Raw genomic sequence first — 22385 nt, 5'->3', positions numbered from 1 at the left:
TTAAAGGGTCACGGTGCCCATTGTCCCAGTATAATCATAAAAATTTTCCACTTAGGAACAGGTCAGCAGTTTATCAAGCTGATCTCTGCCCCAGCAGATATGTCCCAGCCCTCTGAAGAAAAGCCTAAAAGGATATCTGGCACATTGGCCTCAGGCAAAGTTAGTCCCACGGATAGGGCTAAATATGTACTTTTCATTTCCTGTATACTGTCCACCTTCTAATAAGGGCAGGCAGACAGTAATGAGAGAAGAAGGTCACTCCCCTGGCTTCCAGTTGTTCCTCAGCTTAAGCAGGTCCGTTACAACTATCGATGGAGAGAGACGGGGGCCTCTGCTGGGAATTTCCCATCTCTAATGAGATGGACGAAACTAGGAGGACCCTTAGGACATTTTTCAACACTGTTTTTTCCCCCTTTCCCCTTTTCCTTCTTCCTCCCTTCCTTTCCTTTACCTCCGTTCCCCCTCCTTCCTTTCCTTTACCTTCTTTCCCCCTCCTTCCTTTCCTCTTTTTTTTTTTTTTTTTTCGAGTTTTGTAGATAGAATCTACTTATATAGCTCTAGCTGGCCTGGAAGTGTCTATGTGTCCCAGGCTAGCCTCAAACTTGTGGTGAGCCTCCTGCCTAGTCCTCCAGAGTGCTAGGAATAGAGGTACCACTACCATTTCTGTCTAGATGGCAGAGAAGAGGGCTGAAAACATTGATGCGATTGCTGTGGGTCTTTACCCACTTGGGATAAAAGGGGCACTAGAAATGGTTTGGGTGGCCATGGGGACTCCTGATCATACCTGCGGTCTGAATGAAGTTCTGCCTGTGAACTTAACATTGTGTTCTGTCTATTCCTAGATGGTAATTTGCCCCCTGGAAAGTCTATACCCCATCCTAATTAGCCAGGAGTGTACAAGAACTCCTGTTCGAGTGGAGACTCAAGTTGGCACCACTGACATCACTTTTGTTAGGAAGAACTGGCCTGCCGTCACTCTACTGTAACTGTTCTCCTATAGCACCCTGCCACACAGTCCTTTGACAAACCACTGACAACTCTGCCACGGGCTGAGCAGAGACGTGAGCTGCAAAATCTAACACTGGCAGTCACCAAAGCAAAATTAGTGACCCCCCGGTGTATGAACTGTTCCATCCTTAAATGTTTTTGCCACAATGCTAGCTCAGTCTACCCTCCACACTCACCTATCCACAGAGAAGCCTCTTCAGCAACAGGGATGGCCAGACAAAGGATCTCAGCCTGAGTGAGGGCTAGTTGGTTTCTATCATAAATTACAAGGGCACTTGCTCACAGACCAACAACAGGCGTCCACATGTCCTTCACCTCTTTCTAAAGAGTGTAGTTTATGCTCCATTAGCACGTAGCATCAATTCCTTCTTTTTCCTCCATCTTAGAGAACAAATTATCTCCACACTGTCATTTCTCACCAAAGCAGTTTCTGGACTATCATTCTTTGGGGTCTAAATTCCAATGAGAATCTGAGAGTCTTCAGATCAGGAATTTAGTGATAGTCCTGGCCTCTCTGGCTCTTGAAGCCTAATACAGGCATTCATTGGATAAGTTCACTAATTGGTTTTGAGAGACAGGACACCAATGGTCCTCTCCACTTCCTATTCGGCACAGGTGTGAGAGTTCAAGCCTTTTGTGTTTGCTGAAGGTCAGGATCAGAGTCAAATTTACAGCAAATCCGCTTGCGACGCTTGGCATTACCTTTGGTCTTTTATCACCACAGTGGGTTAAACCTGACCAACAAGTAATTACACCATTATTTTTTATGTGGTGCTTTATTGCTTGCTTTTCAAAATGGGTTTCCAGAATCTCACGAGGGGTTATTGCGGAAGTGGCCACATACCCATTGCCCACATAGGAACTGTTCCTCCAAAACAAGTGAATTGCTTAACTAAACACCTATTTATTAGCAGACGCCAGGGACTAATATTATGACCAACAAGATCCAAAGTGGAAATTAAATTCTGGTTACATATACATTGTTTCTGTCAATATGCTGTAGCAAGAAGGCGTCATTCCTTCCTGGATCACAAGTCCCACTGTAGGGAGAGTGGAAGAAATAACTGGGATGAATCAAGTGAACACCTTGGCTCTGTCTGTTTCCTGAAAGACAGAAATCAAGCATGGGAAAGAAAAGAATTAAGAATGGTAGTAATATATCTTTATTGTACATGTCTTTACTCCCATGAACAATAATGCTGAGAGAATTTACATTATGTAAAGGTCAGTTTTAGACTTAGCACCACTGCTCTTTGGGGTGGACACCAGAGCACCTTATAGCATGTTGTCCTTTGCTCTTCCTTAGGACTGGGATGGCTGATCTCAGACAAAGTCCCTCTCCTTCCTGCCACCCTCCTCCCAATTCTCTCCCATAAGTTAAGCTGTGGTTGAACAGGAGATGTTTAGATCTTTGACTTGGTAGCAGTTGAGTGAGACAAAAGAAAACCCAAGACTTAGGCATGAAGCAATTCCTAAGCATTCTGACATTGTGCTGGTCACCCATGTTGACCATGTGAGAATGGTCCAACTTCTCCAGCTAGGCAAGGTGGTGTGGAGGGCACTACACTGCTACACTAAAAGGGCAGCTCATTTTATTTCAGTGTCATTATTCTATCCTGGTATTCCTCTACCTGTTTTGGCTTGCTTCTGTCCTGTTTGGTTTGTGGATCTTTCTCTACCCAGCCTCCACCTGCTGGCCTTGCCCACCAAGCTCTTGGTCCTTGGCTCTTTTTTTTTCATACAAATGTGTCACTATCATCCATATCTTGATGTCACCCCCAGGATTACCTCCATCCTTAATCTTGTCTTCTGAATTATTCTGTTTCCTTTCCAATTGTCTACATGTTTTAACTGGGTGTCCAACTGGTATCTCAAATTTAGCACTTCTGAAACTGGACTCAAGGTCTCTTTCCTTTTATGTAAAGTTTTCTTCCTGAACTTCTAAAATCTTGCCAAACGATGCTGCTATCTGCCCATTCAGGTCCCACGTTGGTTCCCACAATTTACATAGATTTAAAGATTCATTTGTTTTTACATGTCCTACATTCTTTCTACACCCTCTCATCTAACACCCACTGAAGTTGTGTCAGGGCTACTCTAAAATATTTCTACAATCAACCTACCTCTTCTCCAAGAAGCCATCACTGTTGGAGTTTCATTTTCTCTTTAGAGTACTGCAAAAGTTCTTTCTTTAAGATCCACTCTGCCTTTGACTCTCATGATTATCTTTTTGAAAGAGAGATCATATCCTCATCCCCTACACAAGGAGGATTTAAATAGCTCCTGTTGCCTACCAACTGGGAAGACCCATGGGGTTAAGTTCTGCTGTAGGGTTAACCTTTAGCATTCCACTCTTGACACATAAGCTACGCTTTCCCCAAACTGTAGTCTGGATGCACCCCCTTATTTTTCTTTCCTTTGGTACATGCTGCTCATTTTTCCTAGACCACCTTTCCCACCTGTTTTTAGTGGAAAACTCCTATTCATCCTCTCATATCCAGCTCAAAGATAGTCTCTTTGTTAAGTTTTCCCTCTCCACTGTAGAGAGCTATTATTATTATGTTGTTGTTATTGTTGTTGTTGTTATGTGCAGTGGACTATCAGTACATTGGTCTGTGTCTGTACAGACTCCTGGGCAAATGATTGCCATCAGCCTCCCTGGATTAGGCATTCCTCTAGGGTTTGCTACAGTATCTTGCACCAGAATCATTTGGATTCACAAGACACCAGAATGTCACTGTACTTTTCTTTCTTTTCATTGTCTTCTGCACAGGACCTAGCCCAGTGCAAACCTATACTTCCATTCATTTAATCAAACCACCAGAGAACATACTAGGTCTAGAAATGATCACATCTAAGAGAGCTGACTCCTGCTTATGTTTCCATTGTGGGTTCCCACAACCTATATTCATCTAAAGATGTATTTGTTTTTATTTTCTGTGTATTTGTGTTTCACCTACACATATGTATATGTGCCACATCTAGACTTCGTGCTTGTGAAGCCAGAAAAGGTGGTAGATCCCTTGCAAGTGGAGTTAAGGATAGGTATGAGTCAACATCTGGGTGCTGAGAACTGAACCCAGAGCCTCTGCAAGAGCAGTAAGTTCTCTTGGCATCTCAGCCACTTCTCCAGCCTCTGGGATTTGAAACAGCTGTGTCTTAGTCCAGATGGAACTGTGTTTTAGGGAAGTGTTTGAGAACCAGTGGTGATGGAAAGTGTAATGGAGGGGGAAAGGTTAAGCCTTAGGGACAAGCAAATCCCACTCAGGGCTCTCCTAGAACATGGCCCCCTTATGTTGTTACATTTACCACATTTTAGAGTGGTTTGTTCGGTCTTTCTGTTTCTCCTATCTCTGGGGTAGGTTGCAACTGAAGAGCATGTAAACACATACATTTAACCTTGTATCGCCCACTCCATCCTTTATTTCTAGGCCATCACAAGCATTTCACTCATGGCCATAAGAAGCATCCATTGAGAATTATGTGTCAAACATCGGACAAAGTGCATATCCTGTTTTCACACTGTAGACAGGAAAGGCTCTAAGGACATCTTTCCCAGAAGACACATAGCTAGTCAGTACTGATATCTGAACTCAAATCTAGTTGTGTCTTACTCCAGAAAGCTTAGGACAAAGAGAAAGACCGTGTTATTTGTCAACTAGTACTCACATGAGGGCTGGTGACATGGGCTTCATGGGGCATGCAGAGGCAGAGAAAAAGACTGGAAAAGATGTCAACTGGGAGAGTATATGAAGAGTGAGAAACTATTAGACACCAGAGGCCAGAATTATTGAAGAAAGTTCTGGAAATCCCTCATCTGTCCTAACTTGGCTGCTCTACCAAATACGCTAAGGGAAGGCTACCTGGGCTTCAGTCTCTGCCCTTTCATTCATATTTCTGTGGCTTGAAGATAGCTGAATCCTCTAAATCTCAGTTTCCTTCTCTGCAGAATGGGAGCAATTTATGGTGCCTCCCTTACAAGGCTATTGGGAAGGTTAGCCAGATTAATCCATAAAAATGCTTGCCATACTATAAATACTTAGGATTTATGTTAGCTGCTGCTGCTGCTAATAAAAATAAGATAATAATAACAAGAAGAAAAAGAATATGGGTCACATGTCAGTGAATGCTTTGAACCCTAGCAACCCCTCAGCATTTATACAGTTGTGTGATTCTGCATGGACCTATGTTTTTCATAGTCTTATATACTACAATGTGCCTCTGATCTCACAGGGATGCTATAGGATAAATTGGTGTTCAAGATACCTGTCGGATATCATGCAAGTCACTAGTACAAGGACACTGAGAATTCAATGCTAGACTGCACTGCGTTCCTTGGGAGGTTGCTTTAGCTTTGTAAGAGTTAGGTTTTCACTAGTTACTGTGACCAAATGCATGTACCAAGCTGGGTGCGTTGGCATATATACACAATTGCAACTGAGGCTGGAGGATGTCAAGTTTGAAGCTAGTCTGGGCTACTTAGATTTGGCTTCAGAAAACCTAAACCAAACACAAATTATTAGAAACTTTATTATGTTTTTTTCAATACCGTTGTGGATTTTCGTTGGTGTGTTTCAAAGGACTATTAAGTTTAGGTCATAAATATTAACTGTCAGATGTAAGGGCTTAGTGATCAGGGTGGTCATTTCTTTTGGCTAAGGGGAGCTTTGAAAGGATTCCTAAGATGCCCATGGTGTTTGAACAGAGAGGCATGGAGAAGCTCTGGGTTCCAGCATTGCCTATAGACACTGGGCGGATATCAAGGCCAAAAGAAGGTGTTCAAAGTAATGTTCAGGTAGAGGAAGCTCTATGGCTGTTTCAGGATGATGACTCTTGGGGACAGCAATCACCCAGACTGAGCAGACACTGAAGCAGCCTCGCTTCGTGTGCTTCCCCTCTCTGACGTTCAAGTTGGAGATGAGGTGGATAGAAACCTCTATCCACAGCCTCTGCACAGCCCCTGTAGCTTTCTCTATGACATCCATGTTACCAGTTGTCTTTAATTTTACTTAAATGTTCCCAAGCAACCACTTATCATCTCCCTTCTCCCAGTTATGAGCCCTCCCTAGGCTCCTCGGGGGCGTGGCCATGCTATTTGGAGTCTCTTTTACCTCATATTTCCTGGGGTTGCTTTTGTCCCCACTCTGATGGTGTGCCAGCCTCTGATGGAACATCTCCATCCAGCTACTGGTTTTGAGGAAATGGCTCTATGAACAGCAGGGCAGGTTTGTGAGTTGTCTCAGAAAATTGTGATATCAACACTCGCACAGAAGCACTCTGTCTCAACCTCAGAGCTTGGTTACTTGGGAAGGAGTTGAAGTCTGGCCTCTGACTTGGAGCTGTCCCCCACTGAGAGCCACACGTTGCTGGTGGCTTGTTCTAGGAGAGTAATAAGTATTGTTGTTTAGCAATTGTGCTGTTGGAATTCAGCTCCACTGTGTCTGACAGTATTTATCTAAAATACTTTCCCTGGTGCGTGTTCAAGTTCCAGTAAACCGTGTCTTATTGTGCGACCTTTTCATTTTCCTTTGAAAAGGGATCAGCTCGTCAGATAAAAGCTACAAGCCTGAGTACAGGGAAAACGCGTGCTCAGAAAATCCAAGCATGATTGAAAACAAGATGTGTTAAATCAATGCGGTTTATCGCCTGCCTATTCCCGGCAATTGCCGTTCTAAGCTAAGCGCATTCCGAACACACGCAGGATGATAAAAGTCCAGTGTCACAGCACTCGCTGGGGTGGGGACAGAAGAAAACATGTTTATCAGACAGGCTGGGTGATTTTACACTCTTGATAACAGTTATTGTCAAAACTCTCTGGGAAGAAATCTGAAGAACAATTATAGAGGTAATATTGCTCTTGATATATCAGAAGATCCGCCAGGAGAGAATTATGGATTTATCCTTAAGGAATAAAGACAGAGTATGCTGGCCTTCAATCCTTAAACACCGCCATCCATTACACAGTGAAAATCAGCCTTCTCTTTTCCCTTAAAGGAGCAAATCTGTCTTTGAAACTTAATCATAAATGATCCAGATTTTTTCTAATCCAAAATAAAAAGATAAGATTGAAAGGTAAAAAAATATAGAGCTATAGATCCATAAAAGTATGACAATTTAGCTTCAGTTTGCTGGAGGGAATTAATTTTAATTTTATACTTGAATCAAATTTGGAAATCGAAATTAAGGCCCCTCGAAGGCCAAGCAGATCACAGCCCACCATACAGATGGCAGGGCGACTTCTCTCTTCAGCTTTGTTACAAGTAGAGAATAGCACAGTTTCCTTTAATTCTCATAGGTTCCACCTGCTTCCTGGTCTAGATGGAGTCTGACCCTCCAGGGAGAGGAGGAGGTCTGCATGTAAGGGCATGCTTCTCACCAAGGGCCTTCCACAAACTTCTAAGTGGTTGTGGTATGAAATAGATCAGCCTAATATACCATAACAGATATATATCTTAATTATGTACCTCTTTTTCTTAAACAGCTTTTGAAGGTCTTTACAAGCTGTATCTGTAAGGAAAACTGGGTGTGTTGGTCAGTTTAATTGTCAACTTGATACAACCAACAGTTACCTGGGAAGGCAGTCTCAATCGAGGAATCATCTAGTTCAGGTTAACTTATGGCAGATTGTCTTAATTGCTTAATTGAGGTGGGATGGCAGATCTACCCTGAATGTTGGCCTGGGCTGGGCCCAGAACTGTGAGGGAAAGCTAGCTGAGAGTGAGCAAGCAAGTGAACAGGGAATCCATTTTTTTTCTCTCCCTCTGTTTCCGACTGTGAATGTGATGTTTTGCCTTTATTTCCCCCCAGTGATGGACTGTGACCTGGAACTGTGGATTGAATAAACCCTTCGTTCTCTTATGCTGCTTTCTCTGTGGGGTGTTTTATTACAGCATCAGAACGGAAGGTGGGGTATTTGGTAATGCAGAGAACAGGTTCCCTGATGAACGTGGAGGCGAGTTTAAGCTATGAGGGTGTTTGCTGATGGAATAAACTGAAAGAAATCAGACTAAGACATTGACGAAGTTGGCATTCTGGGCATAAAGCTTTCTGGTACCCAAGGGAGGAATGAAGTGCAAGGAGGTTGATTGGGGAGTAAGTAAGACTTTCCCATATGCTATAGGTAGGTTCATCAGCACTGGACATCTCAAAATACCAAGCAAAGTTCTGCACGACAACAAAACCTAACAAAGTGTCCTGTACTAACATGCAACTAAATGCCTCAGTTTCCCATGTTTGAACAAGGGTACTGACTTTTAACATTTATGTCAAGGGGATATTATAGTGGTTCATGAGATCATATTTGATGGAAAGCACTTTGATCCTCCTGGGGAAAGGGCGTTCTCATATGACTTTAGGCAGTATCTGAGATGACACCGCCGTACAGGACATTTGTAATCATTAACATCTTTGGAAAGTCTTCAGGGGCCCTTGTAACTTAGAGAAAAATTGAGTTTAGGATGGGAAACCTTAAAAAACTCATCCACTTTTGCAGATGCCTTTAGAAGTCACCCGCTGAAGTATAAATTGGTATAAATATATTGCAGGTTCGTCAGGAAATATGTGCACACAAGGATATGAGAGGCCCATATCCTTTTACCTAGGAATTTATTCCAAATGTTCATTATAGCTTTTCTTAAGTCAATGAACATGGCGCGGGGGACCCTCTACATTCTTGTTAATAGGACACTTGATATGCAAATCATGGGCATTCATATAATATTATATGCTACAACCATTAAAAAGAATGAGGTTGGTATAAAATGCATTTAATCTGTATTCATATAAAACAGCATTGAGATGGTATCTGAAAACATATAGAGCCCTAAGATAGGAACAGAGCTTCTTTTGGATGCGGTTGTCATGAAGCTCTCTCTCCTGGTGTGGTTTAAGAAGTTTTCTAGAATAGGAATGTATTGCTTCTAGATTTAGAAATGCAGTAAAGCTATTTCATCTGGAAAAACCAAAGCGAGTCCCCTTCCCTCCTTTCTTCCTCCTCCTGATGCTTCTGCATCCTGGAGAGTTATTAATTTCCAAACACACACAAACGCTTTGCATCTCAGGCTCTTAGGGGTTTGTCATCTTCAGCTCTCCCAGTTTCTTGGGTTTCTGGCTCTGTTTCCTCTGTGTTTGCATCATGTGACGGTCCTCTTGGTTCCACTCCATATAAAAATGGCTGGCCCACACCAGTCACCCCACACCCGATTACTCAGTTCTGTTGCTTGATTTTTACATCTCCAAGTTGTTATTACAAAAGAGGTTCAAATACTACAAATAAATCAGAGTATGTTCAAAGGTAGTTTGGAGGATTTCCTTTGCACACTTCCGCTCACCCCCCCCCCCCCCCCCCATTGATTAATTCTTCCTGTATTGATTCCATCTCGACACCTTTCTGGTTGAAATCGAAGCCTTCCATGGTCCAGTGAGCCGGCCTTGGAAGCTCCTCTGAGCCTTGCTGGATGCCAGGGCAGGGCCATCAGGCTGTGAAAAAGCCTTTCTTACTAAAAAGAGGGGCTAACTTGCAAGAGGTTTGCTTTCAGGCATCTCGGGGGGGGGGGGGTGGGTGTATCTAGTCCATGGATGAACTGACCTGACATGGTACTTATTCCCCCAACATCTAGGCAGGTAATGAAACACTCAGAGAGCTGGAAATGCAACCAGTTTCTTCATTTACACTGTTTGTGGCTCTTGTTTGGGGTTTCTGGTTGATTTTTTTTTCCCATTAGTATATTTTAGAGTCACTCTTAAAGATAGCTTTGTGAAGATAACTTGCTGTTTTATTGTTTACCTCTGGTTGTTAATTTAGTGACTGAGGGAAAAATAGGGCTATTATGGAACAAAAAGGCTCTGCCTAACATATAGGTAATAACTCTCCTGCCAGAATGGATCTGCCTGGAAGGGAAATGCTCGGCTGTTTTACTCCTTTAGTTCAAATATAGAGTAGTCACTAGGGAAGCTGGGAAACCCGGGCGCTAGTTTTATCATTGCCTCTGCTATGAGCTTTTATTTATTACTTGGCGTGGAGTCTACATATTTGTTTGGACATTAAATGGCCATAGAATATAAATATTACCTTTCTCATATCTGCATGTCTCTTTATTTCCAGTCAAAATGACATCATGTCACACAGCCATTAAAAAAAGGAAATTAAAACCCCAGAAATATATTAAAGCACCTTTGTGAGCTGCTGAGCTATAAAAGCCACTCACTCTGTGAGCTTTGGTCTGAGTGGCACCCAGCACCTTCTCTGTGTGTTTGGGGACACAGTTCTCCAGCTCCAGCTCCACTGTCTCCAGGGACTAATGCTCCAGAGGCTAAAAGATGACAGAGAAAGAGTCATTTCTTTAAAAAGGAACCCAAAAAGAGTAAAGAGAAAAATCAATACCCTTTAAAACTTTAACCTGTGAATATTCTGGAAGAGAATTCTTGACTTGATTTATTTGTGAAGTGGATTACCTTAAAAAATAAAATAAAAAAAATAAAAAGACTGCAAATACCCAAATACATTTGACTCATTACTAGACGTTTTCATCAGAATTTGCTCATTTTCTGATTAGAATTATTGTATAAAATCTGGTTGTGATGCCTACATTTTCTTTGCCCATGGCGTTTCATGCGGCGGAAGCCTCTGGACACTGCAGCAATATGTTTGTATAATGGGAGCTTGGCTGTGGGGGTCGGCACCTGCGGTGATGCTCACTAGGAGAAAGGCCTCATAAAGAAGTTGGGAAGGGAAAGTTACCAGCTCCCTTTAGAGGAGTTTGAGCTGATGAGTCCGGGAAGGAATCTAGAGCTATTTGTAAGTGGCCCCGACACAGCTAGATGAAATGGCTTGATATTTTTAACTATTTAATTAACTGGGTTTTTTTTTTTCTTTTTCAAAAGAAATAGCTTTGCTGCAGATGACATGAGAACCTTGGCTATAGAGTGTGCTCTCCTTCCAGTGTCCATTCCCAGTGCCATATCACAGCTGTGGATGCAAGGATCCCCTGACACCTGGGCAGCCTGATTAGAGCACTTGACCTTGCTTTGTAGTGTTTGCAAGAAAGTTACGGACTTTCCTTAACATGCTGCACACAGCTCCATAATGATACCTGTAGCCCAGAAATGCATGACTCCTCAAAAATAAGTTAGAAGGGGTCAGTGGAAGACGCCTCAATTCAATAATGGTTCTCCACTAGTCCCCTCTATGTCACCCTTCATGAGAAGTTGTTCAAAGTGGTTACTATGAGGCAGACACGGCAGTGGACTTTGGACTAAGAGGGGACGCTTAAATAAGAAAGATCAAGCTTGGCTCACTCTACAGTCGACGAGTTTTCATCTGTCCTTTTAACCCTTTTTGTACGAAGTTTATTTTTAAAAGCTTAAGCTGTTGTGACACAAAACAGCTAATCCTACATATGGGTGTGGTCATCACTACAAATAAATGATGACTGAAACCTCTATCTTTTAGCATTTTAAAAAGTGCATACACTAAGCCAGGCAGGGGTGGCACACACCTTTAGTCCTAGCACTCGGAAGGCAGAAGCCAGTGAATTTCTGAGTTCAAGGCCAACCTGGTCTACTGAGCTAGTTCCAGCACAACCAAAGCTATGCAGAGAAACCTTGTCTAAAAAAAAAGAAAAAAAGAAAAAAGAAAAAAATGCATACATTGGTCCCATTTTATTCAGAGGGTTTAAGATTGAGCCATTTCTTTTGGGGACAAAGAACTTTTCCCCTAAGCCTGTGAGCCTTCTGTGTTATCAGCCTTACCTGATTTGGGGGTGAAATCATCTGGAATCCTTTTCAGAGTGAGAATGAGGAGTGGCTTTTGTCAGCCCATGCCTCCTGCCGATCACAGCCTCATCCGTTTCCCTTCTTTCAACTTACGCTGCTCCTGCCTCTTTAGGTGGTTAATTACGCTCAATTAAGCTGCTTTGTTATTTTCTTCCTCTACGAGATTCTCGGAATTGTCCCAAGTTTGAGGGGGAAAAAAATTGATTAGTCCTATTTCTGCTGCTGCTGCCCCTGAGCCCTGCGCTTGAGTACAATGAGGTCACTTTGTTGAAGAATTAACTTTATATTACATTCTTGCAGGGTAGATGCATGTCCCTAAGGTACCACTACCCCTGCTGATGAAATAAATATACCTTCTTTATGATTCTCCCCCATTACCCTCTCTGTTGATTTTCTGAGAGTTTATGTATAGTCACATATTTATACAACTGGGCAAAAGTACACTACTTATTTTTCTTATGGTTTGTAATAACCTATGCAAGGTTATTAAAGGGTACACAGACCCCTTTTAAGGCACAGTTTCTTATGTCATTACTTTATACAAGCAGGTCAGATTCCATCTCAGCAACAATCTCTTGCTTTTAACTTTTTTCTCTGATTATAAAAGTAATATATGCTTATTGCGTGGGGGGTTGGGGGGATTGAAAACAGAAAATGTGCCAGTCACAAAGAAGGGGAAGAAAAGCATCATAGGAGCCATAAGTTTTAGAAATAACTAATATTAATCAGTCTATGTACAGACACTGTTGTTTATTATGCACATAGGTAGGTAGATAGATTGATTCATTCATTCATTAAAAAATCACATTAGTGGTTGGAGACACTGCTCAGTGGCTAAGAGCACTTGATGCTCTTACAGAGGAGCCAGATTTGGTTCCCAGCACCCACATGGTGCCTCACAAACACCTATAACTAAAGTACCAGGAGATCCAATGCTGTCTTCTGGACTCCTTTGGAACTAAACACACATACCTACATGCAGGCACTCACACATAAAAAAACATGAATCTTGAAAAGTCACCATATTACACACATAGCCCTATGGTCTTTATAAGCTAACACTAGAAATGTCAGTAAATTAGTGTTTGTCATATTGCATTGATTCTGAGCCTGGGATTCTATTCAGTTCTATATACTACTCTGCCACTTTTCTGCTTCTCTCCATTGAATTCAGTTCCATCTTCTCTTCCCAGATATTTAATCTCTTTTGTGTGGGAAGAGTTGTGTATGTTTTAAGAACTAACAAAACCATCAATCCTTATTAGATGATCCCTCTCACACATGATTTTTTTCCCTACTCAGAGAAGTCAACAGGCTCCTTTGAGTTTGGGATAGCAAGCTTTGCCTTGCACAGCCTTAATATTAACAGTGTCTCTAGTGTTGGACCATTCCATTGAAATATTCAATACTGAAATACTGAGTGTAAGTCAACATACTTGAAAATGCTAGCAAGGAACAAATCCTGAAGGTACGAAAAATAAATAAGAGGCCTTCACCATGGCTTCTATTTGAAATATCTCCTCTGTCATGGTGTGTGTCCATAGCGTAGATGCTTATTTTTGTCTGAGTAATGAGTTTAATATGTCTAATTCAATTAGTCTTCATGGCAACAGAATGACTTCTTCTCAGCTCTCTTGCTATTAGTTCCATATGATATTTGAATTGATTCTTTTAATTGCTGATATTAAGTGTCAGTCATTCTGCAGTGAGTTGGCCTTATAGCCTAAAGATCACATCCTCCCCACCCCAGCAGAAAAGCTTTTCAATGGGCAGCATAGATTTCTAGACACACTGGGAACTCATTATGCAAATGATGAAATGGGTGACTTCACACCTCTTGTGTTATTGGTGGCTTAGACTGGAAATGTAAAACTTGTAGGATGCCAAATTCTGTTTTCAGGCACTGACGTGATACTCTTGTCTAAAGCTACTTTTTGTGGTTAAAAGTTTTGCTGGCAATTAGTCTTATGGGTGGGGGTAGATATGATATATAACTTAACTCCCAGTGTTTAAGCCTGACTCTCTGATGCATTTATTGATTAAATACCACAGACTCTATGAGTAACACCTACTATGCATAAAGAGCTCCATGGCATTTTCTCTGCAAGTCAATCTGAAGAAAGAATTCTTCTTGAGGGCTTAGAAAGAATTCATAAAATAGAAGGAATAATAAATGTTGTGCCTTAACTCATATTACTAGAACAGAGAGACTCACTATACCTGGGTGTAATTTTCACAAGAGACAGATTGGAAGTTTTCTGTGTGGAGGTGTGGTGGAGGGGAGAGTTGCCTAAATCTCATATCTGCAAAAATGATCACATTATCCAACATGAAAATGCAGCTCTATTAATGACCTCAATAGGCACTGTAGTTTGGGAAGGGAAAAAAAAATCTTTTAAATAAAGTTACTTGAAGTTCATTCTGACTTAAAACATCCAAGTGAAGTAAAAGTACCTCCTCTGATTTATGTGTCTTCGGGAGAAATAGTTACTGGCTTTTTACTAACCTATGTAAAACAATGTACTTTTGTAAATGGATTTCTGGCCACTTTATTCAGCCCAACCCCCCCTTTTTTCTTACATAAAAAGTAAGCACTGTCAATCAAGGAATTTTAAGGTTTATTTCCTCTTTAGCAATGATTGATAGCCTTTTAGATTTACAAGTTGACAAGTTAAAGGGTTCTATTGGTATAATTATGTTCTAAATTCACAGTCTTTCAATTTAAATGTCCTTTTAAAACCAAGAGATTATCATACCTGTATTTTGAAAAGTGGGCCAGTCAGTTTGGGTTGGTATACAAATTGCTTCCATTAGCCTTGAGACCTATTTGAATTTAATACAGTTTTTTAAAGTTAGTACGAATCTTACTTTTAAAATTTAGGTTAATGGAAATGCATTTTAAGTAAAGCATGTGGCAACTTGTTTTTTAATGTATAGATAAAATGTTAGAGCTAGAGAGACTGTCTTTTTATTCAGTAAGGGAGAAAATATGCAGTGAAATACTTTAGTTAAACTAAGAAAGAAAAGAAAAGGAATTGTACAAAAAATAATAAAATCCTACTGCCTACTTATTGCTCAGGATACTGGGACTACCTGTAGAGGGGGGTCTTGCCATCTTTCCTGCTTTCTCAGACTAGATAGGCTCAAGATGGTTTGTATCCTAGGAAGGAATTCTGAAAATGATAGCATAGATTCTAGTTTCTATTTGGTCTAGTTTAAGAGAGTATGTCCAACGGGACACAGTGAGGTCCATTGTCTCCAAATGTTGTTATTGCACTTGGCTCTCTGAGTCTTTTATTAATCATTCTTAGAGACTCAGCTGCATAAGCTAGTATTCCACAGAGGTTGGTCTTTTTTTTTTTTTCAAATAATATCACTGCTCTGAGTGGGTCTGTCATTCAAGATGGGAAAGTTGAGAATCAAGAGCATGCTCAATGCATATCTCTTTGCAGATTCTTTCAAGGGTTTAATAGACATGCCTCTCATTCCTCTCTGCCCACGACCATCTTCACTGCATGGAAAGTCTGAGATATGGGATTTACTGAGTCTCTATAGGAGACTTAACAGATACCTATGTGGTCCCCTGCTATTTAAAATGTATAGATACCTTGAGACAAGCCCTTGACTTTTTACCCAGCTTTCTGCAATGAGGTGAATTCTAAACCCTTGGAGCAAATTTCATTTTACTTTTTATTTAGGATCATGTTAATGATGTAAGATTTGGCATGAGGAACTGTGTTCTGAGACCCACTTGCTACCAATGTTTCTTCAAGAGTCAGTCCCTTCCATAGTAAATACAATAGATGGTGGAAATGCCCACCATGGAGACAACCTGCATGGAGGACTAAAGAGTATCAATTAAATGCTAAAAGTTATTTCTATACCACCTGTGCTGCAAACAATGCTGAATTCCTAAAAAGTTCAAATCCTGTGACTTCTTCCTTACAGCGCTCAATGAGCCCACCATCGACTATGGTTTCCAGAGGTTACAGAAGGTCATTCCCCGGCATCCTGGTGACCCGGAGCGCTTGCCGAAGGTCAGAATCCCCCCTCTTTGGAACATGGTTTCTAGAAAATTAGACTTGAGAATGGCAAAATACCCTTTTGGTCAAGACAAAAAATAGTTCATAGATAACCAACTCGTGGGTGCATTGAGTGCCATGATAAAAGTAGCAAGCGCTTTGGACTGGGCAATGCTGTGCCTATTTCAGTATATATCATGCCACTTTGCAGTTTTAATAACCCTTTAATGTCGGTACTGTTTCCACCTGTATTTTAGGAAAGAAAAGAATGAAGCAGAGAGAGGTCAGACAATTGTCCTAAGTTGCACAGCATATACATTGCTGAGATTTAAATCTACCAGGCCGGCTCTAGAGTTTGGGCTAATCACTCAATATGTCATATTGATTCTCAAGAAGAAAAGAAGTGCCAGATTTTACCTTCTCAACGAGCTGTACTTACCTCTGGTGAGGGTAGAAAGAGTTCAAAGGGAAATGTATTGGTAGATCTGGTAAAAAGAGCTAGAAAGAAAATAGACCTAGATACTGAGATTGATCAAATAAGACATCTTTTTTTGATAAGGCATCTTTCTTATTTGAAAAATCAAACCCAAAGGTGTGAGAAATAAAATGAAAAAAATCAAGATAACAATAATATGTTGCTGTCAATGCAGAAATTGGAGATTGACCCTTGGTGTGACTTCTGTTTGCCTCCTGTGAGAGACCAGGTGTTTGCATGGGATGGAGAATCAGATATCATTGATCATGTCTGAAAATAGGAGGTTCACCAAGTAAAATTTCCAGGAAGGTTCTGTGTGGCCTCAGTAGAGACAGCAATTAAAGAGGTTCGGAGCACAGAGTCCAGCTAGCTATCAGGGTTAATTGACAGCAAAACCCTGTTTTATTTATGACATGGTTTAATACCATCACCTTAAATGACTGGATGAGAGGTCCTCTCCTCATTGCAGTCTACAGATGTGTGGTGTCTAGATCTGTACATCCCATGAAAGGATTTAAAAAAACAAAGGCGTCATCCTTCTTAGCCAAGGACCTCTTCAAGGGACAGGTACATGGTCAAATTCCCCCTGTACGGGGCTGTACTTGTAGGCAGATCCTCCTGTCAGAGAAAGTCCCATCTATCATGCTATTGTGTCCCAGGCCTATGCATGGATATGGGGAACAGGGTGAGTGGGTGTGGTACCCACTGAAGAGAGGATGGTTTGTGACAGTCATGCCTGTCTTCTACTTTGACCTCAGGGGAAGAACACGGCTTCCAGTTTCTCAGAACAGGCCTACTTCTATTGAAGTGCTGTTCATACTGATAGACAGTTCTGAAAAGCACTTTATCTGGGGAAGGAATAATATGATGTGTCATTGTGTTTACATCTCTGTCTTTAAAAGGGGCCTACCTTGTTTCCTCCATCCTGTTTTGTTCTTGGTGAACTGTAAAACAGTCTATTGCAACAATGGGCAGCTGTGTCTTTAGGGCATAGGTGTTCTGTGGAAAGGCTGAATTTTAGGTCCCTCTGTCCAGCAGGAATACAGCATTTGCTCATTTCCTGTGCAACACTCTGATAACTTATAAACAATGATAGATATGATGTGTGCCCACTGGTAACTTATACACAATGATAGACATGATGTATGCCCAATGATAACTTATAAACAATGATAGATATAATGTGTGCCCACTGGTAACTTATAAACAATGGTAGACACGATGTGTGCCCACTGGTAACTTATAAACAATGATAGATATGATGTGTGCCCAGTGATAACTTATAAACAATGGTAGACAGATGTGTGCCCACGGATAACTTATAAACAATAGTAGACATGATGTGTGCCCACTAGTAACATATAAACAATTGTAGATATGATGTGTGCCCAGTGATAATTTATAAACAATGGTAGACATGATGTGTGCCCAGTGATAATTTATAAACAATGGTAGACATGATGTATGCCCAGTGATAATTTATAAACAATGGTAGACATGATGTGTAAACAATGATAGACATGATGTGTACCCACTGGTAACTTATAAACAATGGCAGACATGACGTGTGCCCACATAAAGAGCATTAGTGTGGTAGAACCGAGACCCAGGAACAATGACAATTTTTTCTGCCATTCCCATTAAGTCAGTGACTTTACTCGTCTCTAGATTTTAGGTCAGCATTTCATCCCTGGGGTCTCCTGGAAGTTCAGACCTGGCCAAGTAAAACTCTGTCACTTGTTAGCCAGGTGACCTGTGTCAAAAGCCTTTCTTCCCTTTCCTTGGCTCAGTTTCCCTATCTGTCAAATGGGAATAGTGACATTTTATGCTTTCCAGGTTGTTACTCTGGGCACTTACTTAGCACCTGACAGAAGGTAACCCTGGTTATTTGAATAAAAGCAGGAACAGAAAAGCCCCGTCCTCTGAACAATTGAATATATGCTTTTATCCCCTGTGCCTCAGTTTCTTCATCTACAAAATGGGGATAATAGAATCATATAAGGAGTTAAATAGGAACCAAGTCTGGTTAAATAGTTGAGGTCTAAAGAAGCCAGGCAGTATTTTTATTTTTGTTTTTCTATTTTTTCATAAGGATAGAGAAATCAGAATATAGGGTGAGTTTTGTTTACTTAGACTTAAAAACATTTTTACGATTGCACCTTAGATTTTAAAATGTTGGATAATTAGCCCAGGCACATGACACTTTGTCCCTGGGGGCCTTTGGGTAAACCACTCAATCCTTTCTTCCTGCATTTGGGAGGAGCAACCAAGGACACAATGGATATGTGTGTTAAGGAAACACTGCTGCTTGCTTCCAACCACTCCAACTGTGCAAAGACTGTGGCCAAAGGAACCCACCCCAGGAAGCTCTCCCTGTGACTCAGAGCTGAGTGGCTGTCCTCTTGGCTCTGCATGGTAAGGTGGAGCAAGAGTTCAAGGGCAGGGTCAGGAAGTGGCGGATGGAGCCAGCACAAGGTATTCCTGTGGACTTGAGAGAGATTTATACCCCTACTATCCATTGTTAGGGCCGTAGCAAGGGGCTCCGCCTCCTCAGACTCATGGTCAGTGTTTGTCAAACATGAGTGTTTCGGTGAACTGTGGACCACACACCTTAAAAAACAAACTCCACTTTATTAAACCCATGTGTTTGTGAATAGACAAAGCTAGATTCATACAACCACCCACATATTCTGTCAAATGAAACTTGCTCCAAAGACCATGCAGACAGCTTTCCATAATAATATGCCTTTGTATATAGGCTTGCACTTTTTCAAAGAATTTGGACTTGCTTTGTTTTACTGGATCCCCTCTTGTGAAAGAAGTTCGAAAAACAGACATTTTCTCTTTATCATCCCCATTTACCAAACAGGAAAAGAGGAGCAAGCAGACCCTTTGTAAATTATTTCATCTCTGAGAGATGCTATAATTACACTAACCCGCCATGTTTAGGAGTTTCATTTCTGTCATATGCACAGAGACTAGCAGGCTAAAGTCTTTAAAGCATAGCATTCCATCCTGTCTCACTGACTAAGGAACTTTCTTCTCTGGGTCCTGCAGGAGAAAGGTGACTTTGGCCACAGTCCTCATCCCTCTCACTTCTCCTTGGTAAGATGTCAACCTGGACCCCAATCAGAAGCTGAGATGCTAATTGCTTTGGTGGTTCCAGGGAGAAACTTTAAGCAAGGAGCGCTCTCAGCTTTGAAGGCAAAGGCAGTGTCTCCATTCCTTTGTAGATTGCTTCTTGTCTTCATAAGCAGCCTGTGAACTTCCGCCCACAGGCCCTGCAAGCAGACCTTGAGCCTAGCCAGCATTCCACACGCTGGCTGCAAAATTTTGGGGAGCCAGAATTGCGTTTGTTTCATGCCTACTGCATGTCTAGCGCTGCTTGAGGGCGTCTGCTGCAGAGCAGAGTGGCCAAGCGGGCCAGTGCGCAAGCCAGGCACACAAGGAGTTTGGAAAGCAGACCAAGGTCTTGGTGCACACAAGGACTTCGTGTCTGAAGCCTCAGGTTCCTCCTCTGTGAAGCAGCTGTTTCTCAGTGCTCCTAGGAACTAAGGAGGCAAAGCATACAAAGAGAAGTTCCAGGTAGCTGCGGAGACTCCATTAAGTGGAGACACTAATCTCTGCATGACACACATCTCACATTCCACAGACGAGGAGTTTAGGCTGAGTCCCCCCACAGGGAGGTCTGTCTGCTGACTTGCTTATGATATCAGAGCTAGAAAGTGGGAAAGCTCAAACTTGAACTCAGGTCCATGAGTTCAAAACGCTCCCTGTGTCTACTATGCTAAATTTCCACTGTTCTTCAGATTTGGCCACTCAAATACTTCTGCCTGAAGGCAATTACTTTCTGCCTCCTCTTCCTCAGCAATATCTTCTGCCCATGCCCCTCAGATTCTCAGTAGCTTTTCCTCTTTCCTCTATCAAAAGGGGCTGGTTTGGAAATCTCTACCAAGCAAACACAGTTTGTTTATGAGAGCTAGACTCCCTTTTAGAGAAAAATCAAGCAGTTTGGGAAAAGCAACAAAGGCCACATTTGTGTATTTTGCTTTATGGAGCTGAAAATATCTGGCAAATTGATCCAGTGGGAGTCATAAATACACATTACTTTATCTTGTTCTTCGTGGCCTATACCCCAGAGCCTTGATAGAACAACACCACTTAATAGACTTAAGAAAGAGTAATTACACTCATTGGTTGTGTGATTTTTCAGCCCTCCCAGCCCTGCCTGACCTTCTAATTTAGCTCACCGTATCTAACTAATGCATTTATATTCATCTTTTATGAAGCATGGATAGTGCAGGATTGACTGTACAGTCCTTTTCTAGTTGTCTTCCCAGGTTCTCGATCTGGTTGGTAGTGAGGGGAAAAGGAGTCATCCATCTCCATACGTTTGCATGGATAGACAGCCATAGACATGGCTGCGAGCATTTTTCATCCCTTATGAAACATAATAAAAAGTATTTATTACATTTTTACTTTAAAGCTTTTATACATCCTAGCATTATTTACAGCTAAACATGCAGGCAAAAGATGCGAGTGTTTTTAAAATCATTACTGCTAATGTCTCAGCTTGTCAGAAGTGCTTAAATTCTCCTGCACTTTGTCTAAAAACTTGGTACTGTTGCCTTTTAAGAACAACACATTTAAAGGATCTTGCAAGTCAAATCTGCAAACACTGCTGACAGTCTGTGATGGATGATATTGCAAAATCTGCAAGATGTTTGTCATTTCCCACAGCCGACATATTAAGGAATGGATTAAGAAACTCAAAACCCCTATGGGAAACAGTCATCCCCCCAAACCCTAGCCAAACCTCGAACCCCCAAGAGCACACCACGATCTCTCACTCGGCGGCTGTCTCTCCTAACTTCTCACTCAGCCATTGGATCCCAATTGTTCTCAGAGCATTTTCTCTCACCATATGGTCTCCTCATTACCATACACTAAGAGTCCATATGGGAAACTTGTGAAATGAACTGTATTCATTTTAACTGCCAGATGAGCAGCCTTGTGCTTTGCAAGCCTAGCTTAAGTCATCTGCTGTCTTCGTGTTGTTATGGCAACATGGCGCCAATAAAAAATTCTAATCTACTGTAAGTGATCACAATATTTTAAGTGCTTGCCTACAACTGGCCTCAAAAGGGACAGGAGACAGGAGGGCTTCCATTTGTCCAAAGACGTGAAGGTGGTAGTTGATTCCAGCAGGTGTCAGTAAGGAAGCCGCTGTGATTGTGGCTGGGTGTCCACGGGGCTATGGACTGAAATGTGGCTAGTCACCGGCATAGGGTGGTGCAGAGGGGCGGATCGCAGGGCACATGGGTCATAGACCCTTTGGATGAATCTAAAGCACACACCGACTGTCAGTCACTATAGTTGCTGAGACACATGGCTCTGCTGGTGCTGGTGAGCCAGCCAACCTTGGTGTCACTCTAGGTTTGGACTCCCTTGAGGCAGCAGCACAGCCTCATGGGAGCCGCTCCTTCACTGCCATTAGGAAATCTCAGACCCCACAAAGCTGCTCCTACTTGAACACAGGAATCAGTCATTTCAAATGCTGGGCTAATTAAGAGTACCTTAAAGTAATGGAAGTCGTCAGCTACATCCTAAAGTGTAAATCATTTTCACCTCCAAGGGCCTCATGATGTGCTGCCTCTCTGCCGCTCTCTTTGTATTGAAAGTGAATGTTTATCGTCTCATTTCATCAGTTCACATTAGCCTCATGCTGAATATTTAAACACAGAACAATTTGAACTCACCATGGAGGAAGTCAGTGACTGCACTTTCATTTGGAACAGCAAGGGCTCATCTAATAATAATTTAGTAAATCAGCCATTTAGTGGCTCAGTTGTGCACTGCATTGTGCCAAAGATTATTCAGTTCAACTGTACACTTGCAAAATTGAAATTCACATTCCAGTCAGAAGCACCATTTTTGCTTAGTGGAGAGATGAGACCCAAAATCACCCTCCCTAAAGAGTGTTCATGGTTAGTGATTTATCATACATACAGAGCTGGGGCAAAATAAAGCTTGAGTTGGCTGCGTACAATGTATTCTAATTGTGCTTTTATTGTTTTAGTCTTTATGCACAGACTATCAGTAATTCA

General features: G+C 41.7%; 1 protein-coding gene across 6 annotated transcripts in view; it reads left to right on the top strand.

The window, feature by feature from the left end:
- Ebf1 (EBF transcription factor 1) overlaps window positions 1-22385 on the top strand; it is a 411013-nt gene that overhangs the window by 359037 nt on the left and 29591 nt on the right. For all 6 annotated transcript variants that reach the window (XM_052758377.1, XM_052758378.1, XM_052758375.1 and 3 more), the window contains exon 11: window positions 15730-15818. In XM_052758377.1, coding sequence (XP_052614337.1) covers window positions 15730-15818 — 89 coding nt within the window. The remainder of the gene's footprint in view (window positions 1-15729; window positions 15819-22385) is intronic.

The sequence above is a fragment of the Peromyscus californicus genome, unplaced genomic scaffold (assembly GCF_007827085.1).
Source record: "Peromyscus californicus insignis strain IS unplaced genomic scaffold, ASM782708v3 Scaffold_3__1_contigs__length_106647218, whole genome shotgun sequence".
NCBI lineage: Eukaryota > Metazoa > Chordata > Mammalia > Rodentia > Cricetidae > Peromyscus > Peromyscus californicus.
The sequence above is the reverse complement of the archived record's forward strand: the minus strand, read 5'-3'. Positions and strand labels throughout refer to the sequence as shown.